The 22720-nt window shown below is 33.0% G+C and overlaps 1 protein-coding gene across 4 annotated transcripts; it reads right to left on the reverse strand.

Moving 5' to 3' along the window:
* Positions 1 to 15599: 15599 nt before the first annotated feature.
* On the reverse strand, positions 15600 to 20982 carry LOC127082928 (probable LRR receptor-like serine/threonine-protein kinase At5g10290). 4 transcript variants are annotated; one of them, XM_051023154.1, is made up of 11 exons: positions 20844 to 20982; positions 20358 to 20531; positions 20057 to 20189; positions 19886 to 19957; positions 19654 to 19797; positions 19499 to 19570; positions 19333 to 19398; positions 17372 to 17646; positions 16678 to 17019; positions 16167 to 16561; positions 15600 to 16069 (listed from the first exon to the last, which is right to left on the reverse strand). In XM_051023154.1, exons 2-11 carry the CDS (start codon positions 20443 to 20445, stop codon positions 15755 to 15757), a joined length of 1902 nt encoding a protein of 633 aa, XP_050879111.1. In that variant the 5' UTR covers positions 20446 to 20531; positions 20844 to 20982; the 3' UTR covers positions 15600 to 15754. The 4 variants fall into 4 exon arrangements, with proteins under 4 accessions (XP_050879111.1, XP_050879112.1, XP_050879113.1 ...); XM_051023155.1 differs by lacking the exon at positions 20844 to 20982 and adding an exon at positions 20815 to 20830; XM_051023156.1 differs by lacking the exon at positions 20844 to 20982 and having other exon boundaries at positions 17372 to 17503; positions 17576 to 17646; positions 19324 to 19398; positions 20358 to 20783.
* Positions 20983 to 22720: the final 1738 nt, after the last annotated feature.

Raw genomic sequence — 22720 nt, forward strand, 5'->3', positions numbered from 1 at the left:
AATCAAGAGCTATGAGAATATTAATCTTAGTATACTAGTTGGTTAAAAGCGACAACTAATGGCTCGGGTTAATGAAATTTAATGGCTGGTGAAAGCTGGTCGAGAGAATAAATTTATCCATAAATTAGAGTTTAAGCTTCAACATGCTTTATAAAAAAATTATTCAACAATGGGGAATAAGTGGTTTCAACGCTCTCGAGTTATGTGGCTTCATAATGGGGATCGTAATACGAAGGAATATCATTTGAAATTTGATAATGGAGAAGGAAAAATAAAATTCAAATGCTCTGTAACACTATTGACATGTAGGTGGAAGATGAACACCAACTTCAATTTATGACAACTTCTTTTTACTGAAACTTCTAGAGAGAATGCATGGTTCCATACACCGATTTCTCACCCTAGAGTTTCTTAAGAGTTTTTAAATCTTCTAAGTTTTTCTATGAATCATATAGAGATCAGATAGACGGTTTTTGATATGGGACCTTGGAAATCACCTGGATCAAATGGATATTATGTTGGTTTTTCTTAAAAAATTTGGGAAGTCAGTGGATCAGATACTTCTAAATTTTTTAAGAAAATGTGGGCTAATATGAATGCACTTGTTGAGATTAATCAAAGATACATATTCTTAACTTCTAAGGTATCACATCCTGAGTTTACTAATCAGTGTTGTCCCATTTCCCTTTGTAATAATTTGTATAAGATTATTAGAAAAGTGGTTGTAAATAGGTTAAAGGTTATTATTCCTCAAATTGTCTCTCCTTTTCAAACACACTTTATACCAAGGGTGACTCAAGCATGCATAAGATGAAAGGGAATATGGGGTATTTCGTGATTAAAGTTGATTTAATTAAAACATATAATATGATAATTAAAGTGGTCTTTCATTGAAAATATATTGAAGGAGATAAAATTTCCTTTGGATTTAATTATTAGTATTATAGACTCTATTACAACTATGGCCACTAATATGAAATGGAATGGAACTAGATCATAAATTGTCAAACCTTAGAGAGGTATCAGACAAGGTAACCATATTTCTCCGCACCTCTTTGTTTTTTATATGGATAAATTGTCTCATTTAATTTCTCATAATTTGGAACAAGGCTTTTGAAAAACTATGAAGGTGAATAGAAATGGTCCTCTCATATCTCACATGATGTTTGCAGATTATATTTTATTGTTTGTTCAAGCTACAAAGGTTCAAATGCAGTGTGTGTATTCGATATTGTTTATCAAATTTTCCTTTTGTTTGGCCAGCAAATGAGTATTGACAAAAAAAGCATTATTTTCTCTAAAAACACTTTTGTGTCTATTCATCGTAAATTGGCTATGTCCGGCTTTCGTGAAACACAATGGCTTGGAAAATATTTGGGTGTCACTCTCATTAGAAGAGCATTAAGAAAATCTGGTTTTAATTATATCCTGGAGCAATTTAAATTTAAATTGACCTCTTGGAGAGCTCGACATATTTCTTTTGAAAATCAGGTAACTTTCTCTAAAGTTGTTGTGGAAGCCCTTCTTATTTATACTATGATGACTACTAGAATTACTAAAGCTTGTTTCTATGAGACTCAAAAGTTACAACGTTCTTTTATGTGGGGTGATAGCGAGATGCATAGAATAGTTCGTTCGATGAAGTGGGATGTGATAACGCCGCCAAAGTTCTTAGGAGGACTGAGTATTAGATGGTTGGATGTTATGAATAATGCTTATCTTGTTGGGTTGGGAAATTCATGGTAATGAACAATCTCTTTGCTTTGGATTTATGCATGGAAAGTATATGAGGAAGAATGTTGGTTATAAGGATGTGATTATTAAGGAAAATGATTCAAGTTTATGGAAGAATCTCTGTAACTTGTGGCCTAAGTTTGCTCTATTTGTGTATTGGTCTATAGTGTGAGTGTATTCTTCCATTTATATATATTTTGCATGATGTCAAAACTAGGGAGTAACATTTATGTATATTGAATTGTATCATTTGAGTTTAGCTGTGAATTTTAGCGTTCTTGCATTAGGAAATATGTCAACATTGTTGGAAATGATCTTTAAAACATTTGTGCATCAAAATAGTGTGTTGTGCATGAGAAACTTGTTTTAAATGAAAAATTCTCATTATAGATCGAAACATACGACTACAGGTCGACCTATAGATGAATTTTTAAAACTACAGGTCGACACATAGATGGTATCGATCGACACGAATGCTGCAGTATTATAGTCTGCAGCTTTTATCTCATGTGCCGAGTCTTCAAGTCGACCTATGGGAAGCATGTAACCTTACAGTTCGACACATGACTTGAATAGGTCGACAAATGATTCGTATAGGTCTACCTAATGGTTAAATCTTTTGAAAATTGCACTTGTCATTCTTTTTGCATTCCTTTTGCCTCTTTTGAGTCTCACATATATAAATACATATACATGCATTATTCTCTAGTAAGGTGTCTAGGGTGAGTAAAACCTACATGAATCCATGATTTCAAAGCATCCCATCATCTTCAACTCAATTTAGGCGTACACACAATCAAACTACACATAATCATTTTTTGATTGGGTTTCATCTAGATTAGGATTGATAACATCCAATTAGGTTTGTTGTATCGAGAATATTGGGTTACGATCTTTGAGGGATTCAAATAGATAACCGGTTTGGGGTTTTCCTTAAAGATATTTAGGGCTTGAAGGTTTTTATGAATATTGTGTAATTCGGATCCGATCGAGTGAAAGCCTTGAGACTAGGTGTGTCGGCAATGGGTTAGCGTGAAATGGTGGATCACATTGACAAATTTTGGGTTCAACAAGTGTGCGCTTGGGATTAATTCAGCCGAGTGAAAGCCTTGAGACAAGGAGGTCGTGCAAGGAAGTAGCAATAACAGGTGAACTGAAGCGGCATTGTTGGTGACTTGATCAAGCTTTGATCAAGGTTTTTGGAGGTGCTAGAGTCAAGAACAAACCCAGTGTTTGTGGGATTTGATTTCTCATCTCTTCTATTAATACTTTTGCAAAGTAAGATTTATCATATTAATATCTCAATTCGAATTCGAATTTATGGTAGATGTACCCATAGCGAAGTCGATTGGGGAACTGGCTAAATAAATCATTGCATACTCTCTCTCTCTCTCTCTCTCTCTCTCTCTCTCTCTCTCTCTCTCTCTATATATATATATATATATATATATATATATATATATATATATATATATATATATATATATATATATATATATATATATATATATATATATATATATATATATATCTTGTTTATTTTTGATTCATAAATTATTAATTACTTTGATGTCTTGATCAACATTGTTTGGATAATAACTTTTGAATTCTTTGTTAAATTGTGTGGTTGTAGTAATCACTTACCATTTGGTAGTGATTGGATTTTAAAAACTAGAAACACTATACTAATATCCAAACTTTGTTTATTGCACGCAAAGTGTTTGACGAATCGTGTCAAGTAGTCTCTAGTGTGTTGTTGATATTGGAGATGCATAGTTACTATAGTAGAATATTAAATTTAGTGCTTGAAGTATTGATAAACCAACTTGTGAATTACTATCATACCATTGGTACTCATATGCATATCCGAGTTTTTCAATAGAAGGTCCGGTTAGACGATTTTGGATCAAAGAAATATTTTAAACTTGCTTCCATGTCATAAATGTTTCTAAATCAAAATTTTGAATAAAATTTTAATATGGGATCTATCCCCCCCCCCCCCCCTCTCTAGATCTAGGCCTATCGTCTAACATATAGGATATGGACCGAATATATATGTTTGGTCTCATTGTTGGGTTGAACCAGGTCTGAAGTTGATGAATATTAATACTGATGATGTCAATACAACTTCTTATCAGTATTTAGAGGACTTGTTGAATCAACATGGTCAATGAAATGTGGATCTTTTAAAGCATCTATTTTCTCAAAATGCAATGACTAAAATTCTAGCTATGGTCCTTCCCAATGACAATAGTGTAAGAGATATTTATTGTTGACCAAGCAAAAAAAGGTGAGTATATTGTTTCATCAAGTTATACGTTAATGTATAATTTTGGTAGGCAAAATGGCGGGGGGAATTGGAGGTTGATATGGAAGCTTAAATTCCTTGAACAAATAAGGTCTTTTATTTGGTTGGGGTATCATGGTAGAATAATGATAAATGAAATAAAAAATAAAATGCAATTAAGAGGTAATTTTTGTAGTCATTGTGGAACAGAGGTGGAGTTCATTATACAAATCTTATGTGATTTCCTCTGTTTTTTTCTATTTGGACTAATGTGGTTAAGTTGGATATGATGAACTCTTTTTTCACTAGTAATGTAATGATTGGGTGAGTGCTAATTTGTGTTTGAATTTTGGTATTAGTGGAGATCTATCGTGGTTGGAAATTTGGGAAACTTCTTGCCATGCACTTCGGAGGTAGAGGAATATGGAACATCATGATGAGAATTTTTTGAGATCTAGAATTTTGTGGCAATATGTTAGTATATTTTCTCATGAGTATTTTTTTTGTAGTAGAGTTGCTTGTTTGTAAGATGGACTTGGCTTGAAAGGCTAAGCAAATAAGATGGATTCCCCCTCCTTCAGACCATGTGAGATTGAACACGGATGAAGCTAGTAAGAATGACTTGAAAGCTGGATGTGGTGATCTTTTAAGAGGTTGTATGGGTAAATGATTTGGAGGTTTCACAAGATATTTGGTTTCTTGTAATGCATATATTGTTGAACTTTTGAGTGTGCTAGAAGGATTAAGATTACGAAAAGAGCTTGGGTTTCGAACTATTGAGCTTCATATAGATTTCAAAGTAGTTGTTTAAAATATTTTGGATTCTAAACCGAGTAGTATAATTGGTATGTGAATGTTAGAATAAACTCAATAGTTTCTCAAGCTGGATTGAGAATTGCGGGTTAGTCATATTTATCGTGAGTCGAATACCTGTGCAGATACACTGCTAACATGAGATGTGATCTAAGTCCTAATTTAATATGTTTTGTGATCGAATTTCTACTCAAATTTCTTTTTTTTTTGTTAGTTAATAGTATGTAAGTCTCAACTCCTAAATTGATTGCTATATAGTCTTTCTTTTTACGCCTCAACACTCTTTTCTTTTAAAAAATAAATAATAACTACATAATCTTATTTATAGTACATTATTATTAATATCCAACATCCATAATACTTTTTTTATTTAGTTTATTTATTTATTTATTTTCTAAGAGTTTGGTTTATGTTTCTGTTTATTTTGGGATTAGATTTTAAAACATGAGTTTTAAATTATACACTAATATCTCGGAGATTCATTGAAATGACGCAACACTCCCTTTAATTTTTAGTGACAACAATATATTGTCTGTATATTTAAAATAGAGTAGAGTGTGGGTGTCATTTTAACAATACAAGTCGGTGTAATTTTTTCTTAAATGCTTCTTCGGCTCTTAATTTTCTCTTTTTTTTATTAATGATACTTTTATAAAGATTTGTCTCTTAAATTAATGGTGTCTAAGATAAGCTGAAATGAACAACATTTTCTAATATTGCATACTTTTCTTTTTTTTTTCAAAAAGAATTCAATTTTTTGAAAAATAAATATCTTTCTTTGAAGATACGAATTCAAAAAGAATTACCCGTATATGTATATGATGAAAGATATGTCAAAATTTTCTCATTTACCTATTTTAGTCAGACAAATATTATCCATGCCCGTTGCTAGAAATAAACGCTCGTGCGAAGCTGAATAAAAGTCCAAAGCCTAATCAGAAGAATTTCAATTTTCTTCCCTTTTCAGTTACACGAAAAGCCCGTGAACACATTAACTAACTTTTTAGCAGCCAAAAAAGAACACTCCTATTACTATATATACATACAATGCACGTACACTAATGTTTTGTACCAAACACAATTCATTTGTTTGATTCTCTAAGTTGTCTGGAAATATGTCCGTTGAAGCACTTGCAATGGCTGGTGTTGATTACAGGGAATTGGAGCAGAGGTTTAAAAAGATAATAGCAGAGTCACCAAAGGCTAAACGTGAGAGTGATGAGGTTAGTTTGAGCAGTCATGGGGTGATTGAGAGGGATGAAGAGTGGGTGAAACTGAAGATGCGTGAATGGGCTACAGCTGTTGCATCAAACAATGAAACCAATGCTAATCGTAGAGTTTCTGAGATTCTTCTTATCATCAATAATCATCGTCGCGTCAGAGGGAATTAAGCTTAATTTTTGTTGTAATTTTATTTGTTCTTTCTGGATATTATCGTCCATATTTTTTCTTTCTATTACTCATTGTCGATATATTCTTATTCACCATGTATTCTATTGAATTTTGATCACTAAGTTATAAATGTAAACTTTTTGTAAACGTTCTTTGAAATAAGATTTTTCATATTTTGAACTTTGTTGTCATCTTCTCACCTAAATTATCTTTATCGAAAAACAGTTACTGATCACTAAGCAAATTTTTGGTGTTGTTTTAGTTACCTTATGATTTAGCTATGGTTCGTAGAAGAATTTCTCCATTTACATTCTAACTTTATCCAGTTACACCTATTTGTTTACATAATATATTATTTGCATATAATATTATATTGTTTACACATAATATTAAAGTAAAATTATATCACAAATTTGAAATCTAATTTATCGTTATCGTTGTCGATGAAGAACAACGGTTAGATATCTTAAGGAAGAAGAAATGTTGGGGATCCTCGTTTCATTGATCTTGGGGAAGATCAAATGTTGAACCCAAATAATATTGAATCTGATATATAAAAAAAAAGATAAATAAAATAAATATTATGTTATAAGATTATTAAAAATACAAACCTTGAACCCAAATAATTTTATGATGTTACAATTCATCCTAGATAATTTTTTTCAAATAAAATAAACGTTTATTTAAGTTTCAAAGTTTTCATGTCAAATATTTCATTATCAATTTTTAATATTCAGAATGTTTTTATAATGTCTTTTAAATTTCACGCAGATCACTAATGACAATGACTTGAGCGTTAATACTTATTAAATGGGCGATAAAGATTTGTTTAAATACAGTGAATAAACTCAATAAATATGTTTATATTTCCTCTCGATTATTACTCAAAACTGATGTATAATGTGTTTCTTTTTAAATAAAAAATACAATAAATATGTTTCATCACAAGTGTCATATACCTCTCAGTTTATTTTAAAAATTGAGGGGATACGTTTTTTTTAATTATATTGTTTACACATAATATTAAAATACATTGTTTAAACAAATTCATATTTTGACCATGGATTTTTGGAGAACAACAAATTTTTTCAAGTTCAATGGATTGCATGCATCCAATTTCTGATAAGTTATTTATTTCAATCATGAGAAACTTTTTTTCTGCACTTGCAATCCATCATAGAGATTTGTTCAAAGATTTCATTATCTTGAGTAAATGTTTTCGCAAGAAAAACAATAAAATATATAGTGGTGAATGTAGAGAGTTTCTTGTGGATTGATGTGTTGGTAATATCTTGAGCGTTGTTAAAATATGAATTTTTTCCTCAATTTTATAAAATAACCAAGGTGATATATAACTTGCAAAAAATAGTGAATGATAAAAAATTGAAAGTAATATGTCTTGTTTCCTTTTTAATTTTTTACCATTCACCATTTTTTTATTGTGCTTGCAATTTACAATATGTTTAGGAATAAATTTTCCAATGTTGTCAACCGAGGAAAGTAATAAAATATGGAGTATTTTTTTTATTGACAACATAGGAAGGTTATTCCATAAATATGACCACAACATCAACACCATTATGATGGGAAGAATTGCAAGATCAGAAGAAAAAAAATTGTTGTTGTTGGGATTCGAAGCATGTCCTGAATTATTTTTTTCCTCGGTTATATTTAGAAACCGAGGAAATATGTAGTATTTATTTACAAAAAAAATATAATTGCGCGCCTCGGCATTATACCTCGGTTTTTTATTGGATGAGGTGAAAGTTTTGTCATAAAATATAATATTTGTAGTATTATATAATCACTTAATAAATAAGCAAAATAGTTAGTTAGTTTATTCAAGACAATGATTATAACATTCAGTACTCCATAATCTTAAACTAATCAAAAGAAATAATTAAGATTTCCCTCCTAAGTTCTAGAAACTGGTCCTTTTTTACGATTTTTGGTGAACAAATTGTTGAGAAAAAACAAGTGTGAGTTAAGAACTTTGAGAAACAAAGTGTGGGAAAATCCCACATTGATTAGAAAAGTGGAGACTTGAGAATTTATAAGTGAGAGAACTCATACATTGATCACCTTAAGGTTTTGGGTGAGTATGTGATGTGTCTCTCACAAAGTGTGTTGCTCATAAAAAAAGGCCTTAATGAAAAATTTTCCCCTCATGTTAACCCCCCGGGTTGATGACTCCAACATAAATCTTCCAATTGACCTTGAGTAGGACAATACTCCACAATAAGTTTCTCTTTATTGAATTCATCTATAAACTCTTTATTGAATTCATCTATGAAGAAATGGAATATTGCCTTTATGTGTTTGTTTTTCCCATGGGAAATAAGATTTCTTGCAAGGTTGATGGATGACTTGTTATCTATATTTAGTTTGACTGCAATATTGGTTCTGATATTCCACTTATTCATGATAGATTCAACCAATTTTTTTGGAAATCATCTACATATCCTACAATATACTCAGCTTCACAGTTGTATAGGGCACACATTATTTCTTGGAGCACCATGAGATTGGTGATCCTTGAAACTTGAACACATAGCCACTTGTGCTTTTACTATTTACTTTGTTACCACACCAGTAAACATCATAAAATTCCACCAATTCTAGCTTTCTTTACACCATGATCTTTGTAAATAGGATACCATAATGGATGACTCCATTGGTGTACCTTAATATTCTCTTGGAAACTAGTAGATGATATCTTCACAAATTGCTCCTAAAATTTCTCGCTACTCCAACAAAAACCTAAGTATCATGTCTACTTTGACACAGATACCTCAAAGATCCAATAAACTTAATGAACATAGTATGATCCATGGTTCATCATATTTCTCATATATGAGTTTTAGCTTTGACTCTATTGGCGACACTACATAGTTGCAGTCGAGCATCTTAAAGTTTGTTATAATCTATGTATCATACTTGATATTATGAAAAACTAGGACTCTCGAAGGTTCAAGGAATTTGATTCCTAGAAAATAGGTGAAGTTTCCTAGGTCCTCCATCTCATCATCAACTTTCATTTTATGTTTTAATGCCTTAATTTCTATGTTACGACTTCTTGTCACCAATAAGTTATCTACATACATGAATATGATTATCATTTGGTTGCTAGTGACCTCTTTTACATATAATCCATGTTCAATAGTGCACTTTTTGAATCCTTGTTGAATAAAGAATTTGTCGATTCTTTTGTTCCATGCTCTATGGGCCTACTTAAAGCCATATAGTGATTTTTGAAACCTATATAATGTATTCTCAATGCCTTTGATCTCAAAACATGGCGGTTGATTGGCAAAGATTGTTTCTTCTAATGTTCATGTAGTGTCATATTTGTGAAAGTCCTACATTAGGGTGCCTCGCCCAAAGAGTCATATCGACCAAGCGACATCTTGAGGAATCTCGCATAGGTATCAATGACGTGTAAAGATGTCAGTCAGAGGAGATGGAATCCTCCACTACCCCTGGAAGATAAATGGTCTATAACTCCACCCGATTAGGGGGAGTGGTTCCCACAGCTAGAAATTGATCGCCTTATCGAGAGATCATTAGGCTACTACATGATGAGCTTCAAGGATGCGTACTTGGGGTAACACCATATTCAGATGGATCCCTTAAACACGCCAAAACACCTTTCATGTTGAATCATGGAAACTACTACTACAATATAATGCCCTGTGGTCTTAAGAACGTTGGCCAGATAAGGCGAAACCTAGAGGTCTATGTCGACGACATGATAATTAAGATCATCTAAGGGTATAGCCATGCAGAAGACCTATAAGATCTCCTACAGTCAACTAGGAAGTACAATATGCGCCTAAACCTAGCCAAGTGCTCTTTCAGAGTCCAGGTGGGGAAATTTATAGGCTTCATGCTGACACAAAGAAGCATCGAAGCTAACCTAGATAAGTGTCAAGCAGTCATCAGAATGAGAAGCCCCACTAAAATAAAAGAAGTACAACAGCACACAGGTCGCCTTTCTACACTGTCTCGCTTCCTTTCCTGTGCAGGCGACAAAGCCTTACTCTTCTTCGATATTTTTAGTAATAATAAGAGGTATGAGTAAACCCCAAGTGCAAGAAGGCTTTCACCAAGGTCAATAAATTCCTCACATCTCCCCTCATCCTAACTCGCCCGAGTGATGGTTCGTCGTTACTCTTCTACCTCCCAGCCACAGATCAGGCGATGAGCTCAGTCGTTGTTCAAGAAATAGACAGGGCAGAGAAACATGTGTATTTAGTAAGTAAGGTGTTCAGAGGCTTTAAGTCACACTATCAAAAGATTGAGAAACTAACATTAATCATTGTTGTTGCAGAGAGGAAGTTGAGACAATACTTTCAGAATCACAAGATCATGGTAAAAAAGAAATATCGTGTTCGGCAAGTCTTGAAGAAGCCCGATCTAGCCAGAAGGATGGTATCTTGGGCAGTGGAACTCTCAAAATACGAAATCCAGTATGTCCCGGGCGGAGCTTAAAGTCACAAGCTCTAGTGTATTTTATGGTAGAATTCGGCTCACCCGTAGAGGAAGGGATACCCCCAGAATGGACGCTATCTATAAATGGCGCTTCCAACATAAAAGTGAGCAGCGCTGAGATAGTCTTAGAAGGACCTAGCGACATACTCATCGAGAAAGCCTTAAATTTTGAGTTCACCATCAATAACAACCAGGTGGAGTACGAGGCTCTCATCTCCGGAATGATCCTTGCTTCATTTAATACCAGATTTCTAAATAGAAATCTCTTTATTCTTCATCTACTCTCTTTGTTCTAAAAATGCTTGTTCACGAGAATTTTCATAGTACTAAAAGACTTAAAATCCCTTGTGAGAGTTGTGTTGTAATCAGTGTTGTACATAATTTGCTTCATTCAAGAATGTGATTCTCTTGTAAAATTATTTTGTAAAAGATTTAAAAGGTTACAAGTTAAACCTGATAAAAGTTTGTTTGTAGGTTCTTGAGGTTGACATGTGTAAAAGCTCTAGTTGTAGGTTCTTAAGCTTGACTTATGTAAAAGTTCATTTTGAAAGTTCCTGAATTAAGTTCGTGTAAAAGCTCTATTGGCTCTTGAACATAACCATGTAAAAGCTTTATATTTTTGTTGTTGAAGGTTTGTGGGCGAATATTATAAAAAAAAAACACCTGTAATTTTAATGGAGGAACTCTTTTTATTTTCTAATTTTTTCGATAAAAAAATTTAAAATATTGTTTTTTAGTTTTTATTAAAAACATTTTTTAAAGAAAAAAACCTATTTTATAAAAATATATCTTATTTATTTTTTAACAAAAATTGTTTTTTCTTAATTTTCAAAAAAGAATAAATGTTTTGTTTTTTTTATTGTTTAGAATATCGATTTTTCGGGTAAATATTATTTTCCAAATCAATTATTGAAAAAAAATAGTATGATTTTTCATTTTAAAGTATTTTTAGGCTTTTTTTATATAAAAAAATGATATTGTTATTTTTTTTTAAATATCAAAAAATAGTTAATTAAAATTTTTTTATTTAAATTTAATTAACTAAATTATTTATAGTATGTGATCTAGTTTATGAACCACTTAATTAAATTAATTTTTTAGTTCAGTACAATTCAGTTTTAGAATACAGTTTAACTAATATTTGCAAACCACTAAGCTTAATGTATAGATTTTAAAATAGAGGTTTATGTGTTTCATTTTGTTGTAAGGGGCGAGTATTATTTTTTTATATAAGTTTGTTATTTTTGAAATTTTGTTTACCTGAGTCTTGTTATTTGGTTTGTTTTGACTTTTAACATTTTTGTATGATTTTGTGAAATAAATTATGTAATTTTATACATGTTTCTGATTATGATACTTTATTATGTTAATTTAATATATTTTATTTTATTATTAATTTAAAATTTTGAATCATTAAAACATTACCTAAAAAATAAAATGTCAGTAGATGAAATCATGGATGAGTTGGTTCATTCGTTGACTACTTTGCAATTCAACAACAACAAAAAAATATTTTCATCAGTCGGACTATATAATTTTGCCTGGGGGACTTAGATTCCCTAGGCTAACTATACTCTCACCTGAGGAATTTAGTATCTCCTTAAGCAGCACAAGAACTCAAGAATCACGCTTGTGATGCGCAACAGATATCTTGCTTGACAGATTTAATCACAAGTCTTTCCTGAGGGCCCGATAGAAGTATTGCTTGAGAGTTCAACTCATTATTGTATCTGAGGAACTTAGTGTCTCTTCAATTAGGTTACATATTGCTATAACTAAATAACTTGGATTTCCCAGGATAACTTGGGCCTCACTTGAAGCAATGCAGGTTCTCATGATACTTCCCTAGAGTTGCGATCTTAAAACACTTCTTCCTTAGCAAAGCCTTCGTGCTTGAGGGACTATGTAGCGTCATATTTATAGAAGTCCTAAATTAGGGCGCCCTTGCTCAAAGAGTCATATCGACCATGCGACATCTTGTGGAATCACCTAGAGATATCGATGACGAGTAAAGATTTCATTCAAAGGAGAGGGAATCCTCTACTACTCCTGGAAGATAGATGGTCAATAACTCTAATCAATTAGGAGGGAGCGGTTGTCACCATCTGGGTTTACCCTAACCCTAGGCCTAAAGGGCCTTTATAAACACCCCTAAAAGCATAATGTTTAACTCACATTTATCACCCACTCAGAAGCTTATACCTAAGCATATTTTCCATCAACAAGGTCTCTCAACTCATATAAACAAGACCTCTAAACCACCCTAAAACACCACCGTATATGGTTTCTCACCGTCGTGGGCAAGCCCTAACAACCCACAATAGTTTTAAACCTGCTAAGGTCTCTGAGTCTCCCTGTCCTTACAGGGGGAACACGTACGCCTGTACTTTTTTACCAGTACATTTCCATTTTTAAATGCATATTTGATATCTAAATGAAGTATTGGCTACCTTCTGCTACAAATTAAGGGAATGAAAAGTTTAGTTGTCTCATCTATAGCCAGATATGAGAATACTTCATAATAATCAAGTCCTTCTCTTTGTAGGAACCCCTTTTCTACCAATATTCCCTTATACTTCATTTTTTTCCATCACGATTTCTATTTATTTTGTATATGTATTTCACATCAATGACCCTCTTGTCATTTGGTAGTTTGGTCAGCTCCCAGGTTCCATTCTTCTTAATAGATCTTGATTCAAGTATTGCATTTTTCCATACATTTTCCTTTAAAAAAATTATTCAATTGGTTAAACATTAGCAAAGATTACATAATGTACCAGTTCACCATCTTCACTAATGGCATTGTCAAGGTTCACCTCAAGATTCTATTTAGTATATAATTGTGGATCTATGTGAATGCAGGTAAAACCGTTAGTTGGTTTTGATGATGATAATTGATGAAGCGGCTTTAAAGATGACAACTTCATAAGTCAAATATACTTTGGATGTTGGGAGTTATTTGTGACTAGGGGAGTTGATTTCAATTGTCAAGTAAAGCTCGTGATGATAGAAACTGATCAAGAATATATCTCAAGCCTCATCAGACAGACAATTCGAGAATTTAATTAAAGTGTTAATCAAGTTGATGAATCAAGAAGAGGATCTTGAAGTGTGAAAGAGAAAGTATGAAAGTTTATTTATCTTGCGCTTATCATCTTAGAGTGACCATCTTAATTGCAAAACGTCAATAGTAAGTCTTTAAGTACTAAAAAAATCACACACACACGCATAGAAAAAAATTCAAACCCTCTTTGATTTTATAAACCTTCTTTAAAATCTATTAAAGCTTGTATGGAGTTGATTAAGAATTATTTTTAATTAATTAATGAAATTTACACATTGTCTAATTGATTAAGGACTTGTTCCAATCAATTAGAACAATGTGAAAGATCTCTTAATCTATTTGAAAAGATGTTAATTAATCGATTAAGTCATGTATTCGTTTTAGGATTTCCTTTTCTGGATTAGGATTGCCCTTTTTGAAGGTGGTTTAATCAATTACTAATTAGGGTTAATCGACCAAATCAATTAATTTGTCCAATGTATCATTTCCTTTTTTAGCCAATAGTTTTTCTATATAAATGAGGTTTCTCCTTATTTCATTTAAAATCGGATTTCTAAATAGAAATCTCTTTATTCTTCATCTAGTCTCTTTGTTCTAAAAATGTTTGTTCACGAGAATTTTCAGAGTGCTAAAAGACTTAAAATCTCTTGTGAGAGTTGTGTTGTAATCAATGTTGTACATAATTTGTTTCATTCAAGAATGTGATTCTCTTGTCAAATTATTTTGTAAAAGATTTAAAAGGTTACAAGTTAAACATGATAAAAGTTTGTTTGTAGCTTCTTGAGGTTGGCATGTGTAAAAGTTCTAGTTATAGGTTCTTAAGCTTGACTTATGTAAAAGTTCATTTTGAAAGTTCCTGAATTAAGCCCGTGTAAAAGCTCTATTGGCTCTTGAACGTAACCATGTAAAAGCTTTATATTTTTGTTGTTGAAGGTTTGTGGGCGAATATTATAAAAGAAACACAAGTGTAATTTTAGTGGAACTCTTTTTATTTTCTAATTTTTTCGGTAAAAAAATTAAAAATATTGTTTTTTAGTTTTTATTAGAAACATTTTTTAAGAAAAAACCTATTTTGTAAAATATATCTTTTTTTATTTTTTAACAAAAATTGTTTTTTCTCAATTTTCAAAAATAAATAAACGCTTTGTTTTTTTTATTGTTTAGAATATCGATTTTTTGGGTAAATATTATTTTCCAAATCAAATATTGAAACAAATTAGTATGATTTTTCATTTTAAAGTATTATTAGGCTTTTTTTATAAAAAAAATTGATATATTTTTTTTTAAAATATCAAAAAATAGTTAATTAAACAGTTTTAATCATTTTTTATTTAAATTTAATTATCTAAATTATTTATAGTATGTGATCCAGTTTATGAACCACTTAATTAATTTTTTAGTTCAGTACAATTCAGTTTTAGAATACAGTTTAACTAATATTTGCAAACCACTAAGCTTAATGTATATTGATTTGGTACTTTATTATGTTAATTTGACATATTTTTATTTTATTATTAATTTAAAATTTTGAATCATTAATACATTACCTAAAAAATCATAGATGGGTTGGTTCACTCGTTGACTACTTTGCAATTCAACAAAAAAAAAAGTCATACCTATTGGCCTCTTGGATTTGATTACCTTTGATTTATTTGTTCGTATTTAAATTTGAATGTTGTAGTCTCATATTTCGAAAATGATCACATTTAAAATTAGGATTCAATGTTCAAAATTAACAATCACGGGTATTTTGAACATGTTTCTTGCATGCATATATACAGTTATGACGTAGTTACTGACCTAAATAACAATGTAATGTGTCAATGCAACATCCGTGAATTGTTTCATTTCTAGTTGCAAAAACGTTTTTGTATCTATACTGTTGCTACAAATATTGCTACAATTGCAATTTTGGTTGAAATGAGATATCTGTGACAACATCAAAAATGTCGACAGAAATTTATGGTTCCGTCTCATCTTCCACCCGACAACTCAATGGCTTCTTGGTTATGAATCGAATCCTCTCCCCATGCAAATCTTCTTTGCATTCTCTCCGAGTCTTGCCTCCGACTAACCTCCACATGCTGCCATTCTTCCCACCTTTCAGTCAGCCCTTCTCCCTCCAACATTCTTACAACCTCTGACATTGCCGGACGATCCTCCGGCATACCTTGTGCGCACAGTAATGCAACTTGTACTATCATTTCAACCTCTTCTATGTTGTACTCTTTTTTAAGGTTGCTGTCAACAATTGCGTCTAGTTTTTTCTCCCGTTGTAGCTTCTTCACCTAAACAAAACACAAATATATAATAACAGCAGCTAATAACTATTAACTGAGTAATACAGAACTTGTTTTAAGATATTCAGCATTAGGAGGTTCTCACATGGTCAAGCAATAACACGTCATCTTCATCTTCCAAACGCGAAAAGTCAATTGCACGTTGACCTGTAACAAGCTCCAAAAGCATAACCCCGTAACTAAAAACATCTGTTTTTTCTGAAGACTTTCCCGTAGACAAGTATTCAGGAGCTATATGGCCCATTGTCCCACGAATCTGAGTTGTAACATTAGTCCTTCGAACATCAACCAGTTTTGCCAAACCAAAGTCGCCGACAACGGCTTCGAAATCTCCATCTAGTAATATATTTGCCGCCTTTACATCCCTATGAATAATTTTAGGATCGCATTGTTCATGAAGATATTCAAGGCCTCGGGCTGTTCCAAGAGCCACTCCTTTTCTTGTAGCCCAATTCAAAACGGATTCCCCGGGTTTGAGCTCTGAATCAGTATTCAACATGGTCAAACATCAATGGAAAATATGCCAGAAGTTTACAAGTAATTGTAAAGAAAATATACAGACCACTATGCTTGTATACATTATTATAACTAAATACCTCGTAGTCGAGAAGCGACACTTAAGTTCTGCATGAAAGGATAAACTAAGAGACGTTCTGTTGGAGTAGAACAAAACCCAATGAGCCGTAAAAGGTTCCTATGGACAGCTACGCTTATCATCTCAACTTCCCGCTGGAAAGCTTGATCACCCCCGGGACTTTCATAATCAGTTAGCCTTTTAACTGCAATTTTTGTCCCATCAGCTAAAACACCTTTGTAAACCTTTCCAAAGCCTCCCTGTCCTAAAACATTTTTCTCGCTGAAGTTGTCTGTAGCTATTTGTAGTTCTCTCCAGGAAAACTTTTTTATTTGACCTAATGTAATTCGCCGATCAACTTCACCTAATGAGAGAAGAAATAAGTAGATTCAAATACAAGAGAGATTTCAAACAAAAACGGAAACAAAGTACTACAGCCTGATGCTCTTGACCATCACAGTGAATATGAGGATTTTCTTAAGAAAAATAATGCATTTCCAATAAATTGCTTGTGCGCAACGAGCTAAGAAATACACCATCATATGAATCAATCCAAATTGTGGTCAATAATGTCTTGTATCGGAATGATTCATGAGTTTACAGTATTTGATCAGCTTGAAATAGAAGGCACAGGCAGGATTAACAGATTAGGAATTTAAATTGCTAGAACTAACAGTCAATAGAAACTTTGTACAGACTGAGAATGGATCACACACCTGGAACATCTTCAAAAACTTCACGCTTGTACCCTTTGCACCAGAAAAACAAAAGGCTACCAAGTAAAAGAAGAAGAATCAAACCGATAACTGTTCCAACTATGAGGCCTACTTTTGATTTGTGTGATGAACCTGCCAAGTAAAGGAAAATTAGTTTTCTGCCTGTAGCCTGTGGGGAGGTGGGGTTAGGCAAAGAAATGTAACCTTGATTTGCATTATCAGATGTGCAAAGATGCTGATAACTCACGCCACAATTCAACTTATTTCCAGTGAAACTGTGATAAGAAACATAGTGAAACAAATTTGAACTGGAACATATGTAATCTAAATTATGAAAAATGAAAAAATCACATGAAGCGTAGGGTCTATTTCTATCCATGGACGCTAAAAAACAAAACAAAACAAAAACAGGTATAAAGAAGGACTTGGGTCATAATAATGAGTGCTCTTAAGGAATTGATTGAGAAATGGGAAGGCGTCAACAGATATTTATGCCTTAAACTTCTGTTTCAATATACTGTCATAGAATATAGGCCTGGTTTTTGTTGATTATTGGAACTTGATTTGTAGCAAAATTTATTACCAGATAAAATCGTGTTACTTACAACAGTCTCCCTACTACTAGGCTAACAAAAGAATCCTTTCTTGTTGAGAGTTTGATCTTTAGCATCCTTTTCTCCGGTTTAATCAATTCAAGAGAAGAAAGTGCCGCCCGAAAAATGCTATGTCCATGTGTCAACCTTTAAGGTTTCATAGGGTGAGCATATTATAGATACAAATAACAGCAACTCTGGCTACTCTTAAGCCTTTTATGGTGATCCGTTTGTTTTCGTTAATACTATCTATTTTTTCACGTGTATTCAAGAAAGTATCTTTTCTACTTTCTCACCATTTAGGCTGGCAAACAGACATGTCCGCCTCATTTAAGTCCAACTCGCAAAAGCCCAAAAAAATAGAGCAGGACGGGCATAGATGAGGTTATGGGCCTAAAATTTGGCCCAGCCCAAAAAAAATAAGGGTGGGGTGAGCATGCGGGCCTTGCACTCCTAAAGGCTAAAAATTACAAAAATTCCTGTTAATGCCCGCGCCCGAAATAAAACAAGGCAAGACAAGCACGCCCAGCAAAAAAATGCGGGCAAAACGGGCATGCCTAACGGGCCGGACCCGTTTTGCCACCCCTACCACCATTCAATAGTATATAACAAGCAAGGTTGTCAAGATCGGGATCTTGCATAAGATCGGGATCTTGCATAAGATCGGGACGGGATAGTAAGATCATAACTAAGATCGGAAGATTCTACCCAATTATTTTTGTAAGAACAGGAGAGGGTAGCAAGATCGTAAAACATATGATCGTAACTAAAATGGTAAGATATTACTAAAGCGAAAAATAATACTATATATTTGAAGTTCTTTTTCATGATATTTTGGTAGGCAAGTGTATTTGTGGGAAAATGGCCACCACCGAACCGTAATTGTTGCGCCTCGGCATCTTGTCATTCTTCTCGGCTTGTAATGGTGGTGATCAGAAAATGGACAATCGTGACTGGAACTGACCAAGATCTTACATAATCAATAGTTTTAGGATTTTTTTCACAATTTGGCAACAACACAAGATTCTACTTAATATCAGAATTGTTGGGGGTGAGTGGGATCGCAAAATCATAAGACTTTAAGATCTAGATCGTGATTTTAACAACCTTGATAACAAGTATGCGGAAAGAACTCAAGTTACAAGTCTAGTTTGTTAAAAGTTGAAACTGAATCTGTGATTCTTACAAATGAAGACAAACTGAGTGAACCAGGGAAAACCATTAGAATCATAGACTACTATTTGATTAGGTTGGTAACAGTAATTGTTGTATATGATTTTGAAGTTATGTATATGCGGGTCAGCGATAGGAATTCATCAAACCGAGCTTTAAATAAATATTCAACATAAACTAATTTACCATACATACTTGTACTTAGGAACATTGAATAACTGCTCAGGAATCTGTCCTCTAAGATCATTTGAATCTAACAGACTACAAGAGAAAAGTTTGAACAATCCATCAGATGGTAAAATGACAATGAAATGTACTAAGAAGTAGAAAAACAAAAGGCGGCAAAGAGTAGTCTACTTACAGATTGATCAAGTTTGGGAGACTGCTAAGTGATTCTGGAATAGTCCCTTTGAGATTGTTCTGACTTAGTGTCCTAGTTGCAAGAACAAAATTAGACATTCTTAAACATTACACAAAATAGTACATGCAACTTGCAAGGACGCGTCATGTACTTACAGGAATTGAAGTTTTTTAAGATTACCAAGGGAAGATGGTATTTCGCCGGTTAATACGTTGTTTTCCAGATCCAATCTCACCAAGCTTGTAAGATTTCCAAATTCTTTTGGTATCTCACCGGTGATGCTATTCCCTTGTAATGAACTGCGTGATAAATGTATAACTAACATTAATCAGTGATTACACTTATAAGTATGGTGTGTGTGTGTGTGTGTGTAGCTAAGATACTTACAGAGTTGTAAGACGTTTTAGAGCTCCTATTCTTGGTGTCAAGGTTCCTGTCAATCCCATAAAAGCAAGTGAACTGCAATGAAATGAATAAAATCATCAACCATCAATATGGTAAACATATTCTCCTGATCAAAGAACAATTGTCGGAGATCACATCAAGAAAAACCCTTACACTTGAACAACATTGCTATTCTGGTCGCAGTAAACATTGGACCAAGTACAAGGGTTTACTTGATTTTTGTTCCAGTTTGTAAGCTGGCTCGGCGAAGCATTCAGAGATAACTTCAATGCATATAGCGCGTCTTCTGAAATGAACATGAAGTTCATAAATATTAGAAAGATACATATGCTTAAAACCATAACAGTTTCAACTGCAATCTTGTAAGAACATGAAGAAAAAATTGTCAGATTATGTCAATCTATTTTCACCCCTAAGAAAATTAAACAAAATTGCAGGTAAGAGAAAATAGTACCTTGTAAATCAAGCTGAGGAAGCGCAAAAGAATAAACGGTAGCCAACAATAACAAAAGAATAGACACTAGTTTCATTTCCACATACATCAACCACTTGGAGAATGTGCATAATAATAACAATAATCAATTTGCAGAACATCAACAATCTTCATTTCAGCGATGCATAAGAAAAGCTGCAAAAAGAATAAGAGTTAAGCAAAACGGTATTCTTCAATTTACTGTTAGGTTCAACTACGGATAGAGAAACTCAATCCTAACAAACAGGGTTCAACAGTAGCAAAGAAGAGAACAAAGAAAACATATGATTGAATGATTGAGAAGTGAAAAACGAAATAAAATTATTTTGAAGTGAAGAGTTAAAGTTAGTTTTTGTTGGTAAAAAAGTGGGTGGGTGGAAGTGAAGAGGACAGTTGAGGGGAAAACAGTAAGTAAATAGGATTTAAGTAGATACAGTACAGCTCAGAGGGGCGAAAACATGGCCGAACCTTAAGTACAGGAAATCTCAAACAGAAGCTTATGTCACTTCGCTTCTTCTTTCATGCTAGTACTTGTAAAATTATGCTGTATACTATTTTTCAAGGTCAAAATTCCATATTACTATTAATGGGAGTATTTATCAACTTTTTTTTGATATTTAATTTTGGAAAGAAATCTAGAACACTACGTTTATTATAATTATTTTTCAAAATAACTAATTTTTTCAATTTAATTTCTAAAATAACTATTTTTCTTGATTATATACTAAACTACTTGTGTTTCAAACAAAACAAAAAAACACGGCGAAGAGTATGCGTCAGATTAATTGACGTCTGCTCTCAAAATTGTACAAATGCGACAGTCCAAGTAACAATTGCACCACCAATGTATCAGTTCAAATGGTGTCAATGTTTTAGCACAAAAAAGAGGCGTCAATAGGTTTGGCGTCTATGTGTATTTCCATTTTTTTATAAATAGGTCATTCATTCCCCATCATTTTTCACACTTCTTCTCATTTTCTTCTTAAGTTTTTCTTCATTTTTCCTAACATGATTATTACAAGAAATGTGTATGTTTGTTATTCGATTCTCAAGTCTTCAATGAAGATGCGTTTTTGGAACATCCATAGTTTCGAGCAACTTGAGAGAAGTTTGATATGTTTCAGAGAGATTAAAGATGGTAAAAAAATTAGAAGAACTGATAGGTTTGATTCGGTCTTCTCAATTGCGAATAACGAAGCACAATATGCGTGGGAGACGGGAGTCAGTTAAAACTAACAATGATGTTTGTGTTATGACGTATGGATCAAATGACATTGTTTTGATGGTTGTAATCTCTTAGATATGTTGTACTTTTAAGTCCTTTTTTTGTTCCTCGTGTTGTTGTTTTGGGCGGGCTTGCGTTCATTTTTAAATTTCATGGTTACAAAAAATAAATTACATATCTAAGAGTGCATACAATAATTATCTTGTGGAGCTTGTTCTAAGATTGGGACAATATTTTCGCGTATGTTCGAGTTGACGGCATATACCACATAATCTTACCATTTTGTCAATCATGTCTATTTTGGTTCTAATACATGTGTTGTTAGGGTGATCATTTTTCTTCCTTTGCATATTCTCGTCGTATCAAATTATGTCTCATTGATATGTAGGTCAACATTCCTCTTTTTCTACCATCGGGAAGCTATTATTGTATACACTAAATACATTTATGACTTTGTAAATGGAGGATAAATGCTTGGAAGCTTCTTAGTGAGCCTACAAACATGCTGCAATGACATGGGAGCAAGGCATATGAATGGCTTGAAACTTTCTGCAGTCGCATAAACCTCTATTTAGTTCGACCTGATAGTATCCCTTTGGCTTCCCCTTATTATGGTTCATTGTCTCCTCTACACTGAATGTGTGTCTATGACGGCCAAAGCATGTAACCACCTGTGTGTTAGCTTTGGTTGTTTCCTCCTTCATACAAATTTGACTCAATAATTGTCTTAATTCTAACATTGAATTCCACTTTGAACCTCTGGTCGCGAACAATGATCTTAACCTAAAATAGTTTGTTCTCACTGACACGGTTATGGGTAGATTTCTAATGCCTTTGAAGACAAAGTTCATTGATTCCACAAGATTTGTTGTCATGTGGCCCCATTGTTGACCATTGTCAAATTCCCTTGTCCACTTCTCCACTGGAATTTTCTCGATCCACCTTAACGCAACCGCATATGACAATCTGATCTCTTCGCAGTAGTGTTGGAATGATGGTTAAGTTAACGCATATCTTGTGTTCGTAACTTTTTTCTGAAGAGTTTTTTCTTTGATCTCCCACATGAAGTTTTGTGCAAGATGTCTAATGCAGTAGACATGCGTAGATGAAGGATTTTTCC

The sequence above is a fragment of the Lathyrus oleraceus genome, chromosome 5 (genome assembly GCF_024323335.1).
Source record: "Lathyrus oleraceus cultivar Zhongwan6 chromosome 5, CAAS_Psat_ZW6_1.0, whole genome shotgun sequence".
In the NCBI taxonomy this organism is placed as follows: domain Eukaryota; kingdom Viridiplantae; phylum Streptophyta; class Magnoliopsida; order Fabales; family Fabaceae; genus Lathyrus; species Lathyrus oleraceus.

Excerpts from the sequence above, each read along its gene's own strand:
- LOC127082928 (XM_051023154.1), bottom strand. The coding sequence starts at position 20,445 with ATGTATGTGGAAATGAAACTAGTGTCTATTCTTTTGTTATTGTTGGCT. Across the intron at positions 19,958-20,056 it reads AATAGCAATGTTGTTCAAGT|TTCACTTGCTTTTATGGGAT; the intron begins GTAAGGGTTTTT and ends ATTTCATTGCAG. Across the intron at positions 16,562-16,677 it reads TGTCGCTTCTCGACTACGAG|AGCTCAAACCCGGGGAATCC; the intron begins GTATTTAGTTAT and ends ATACTGATTCAG.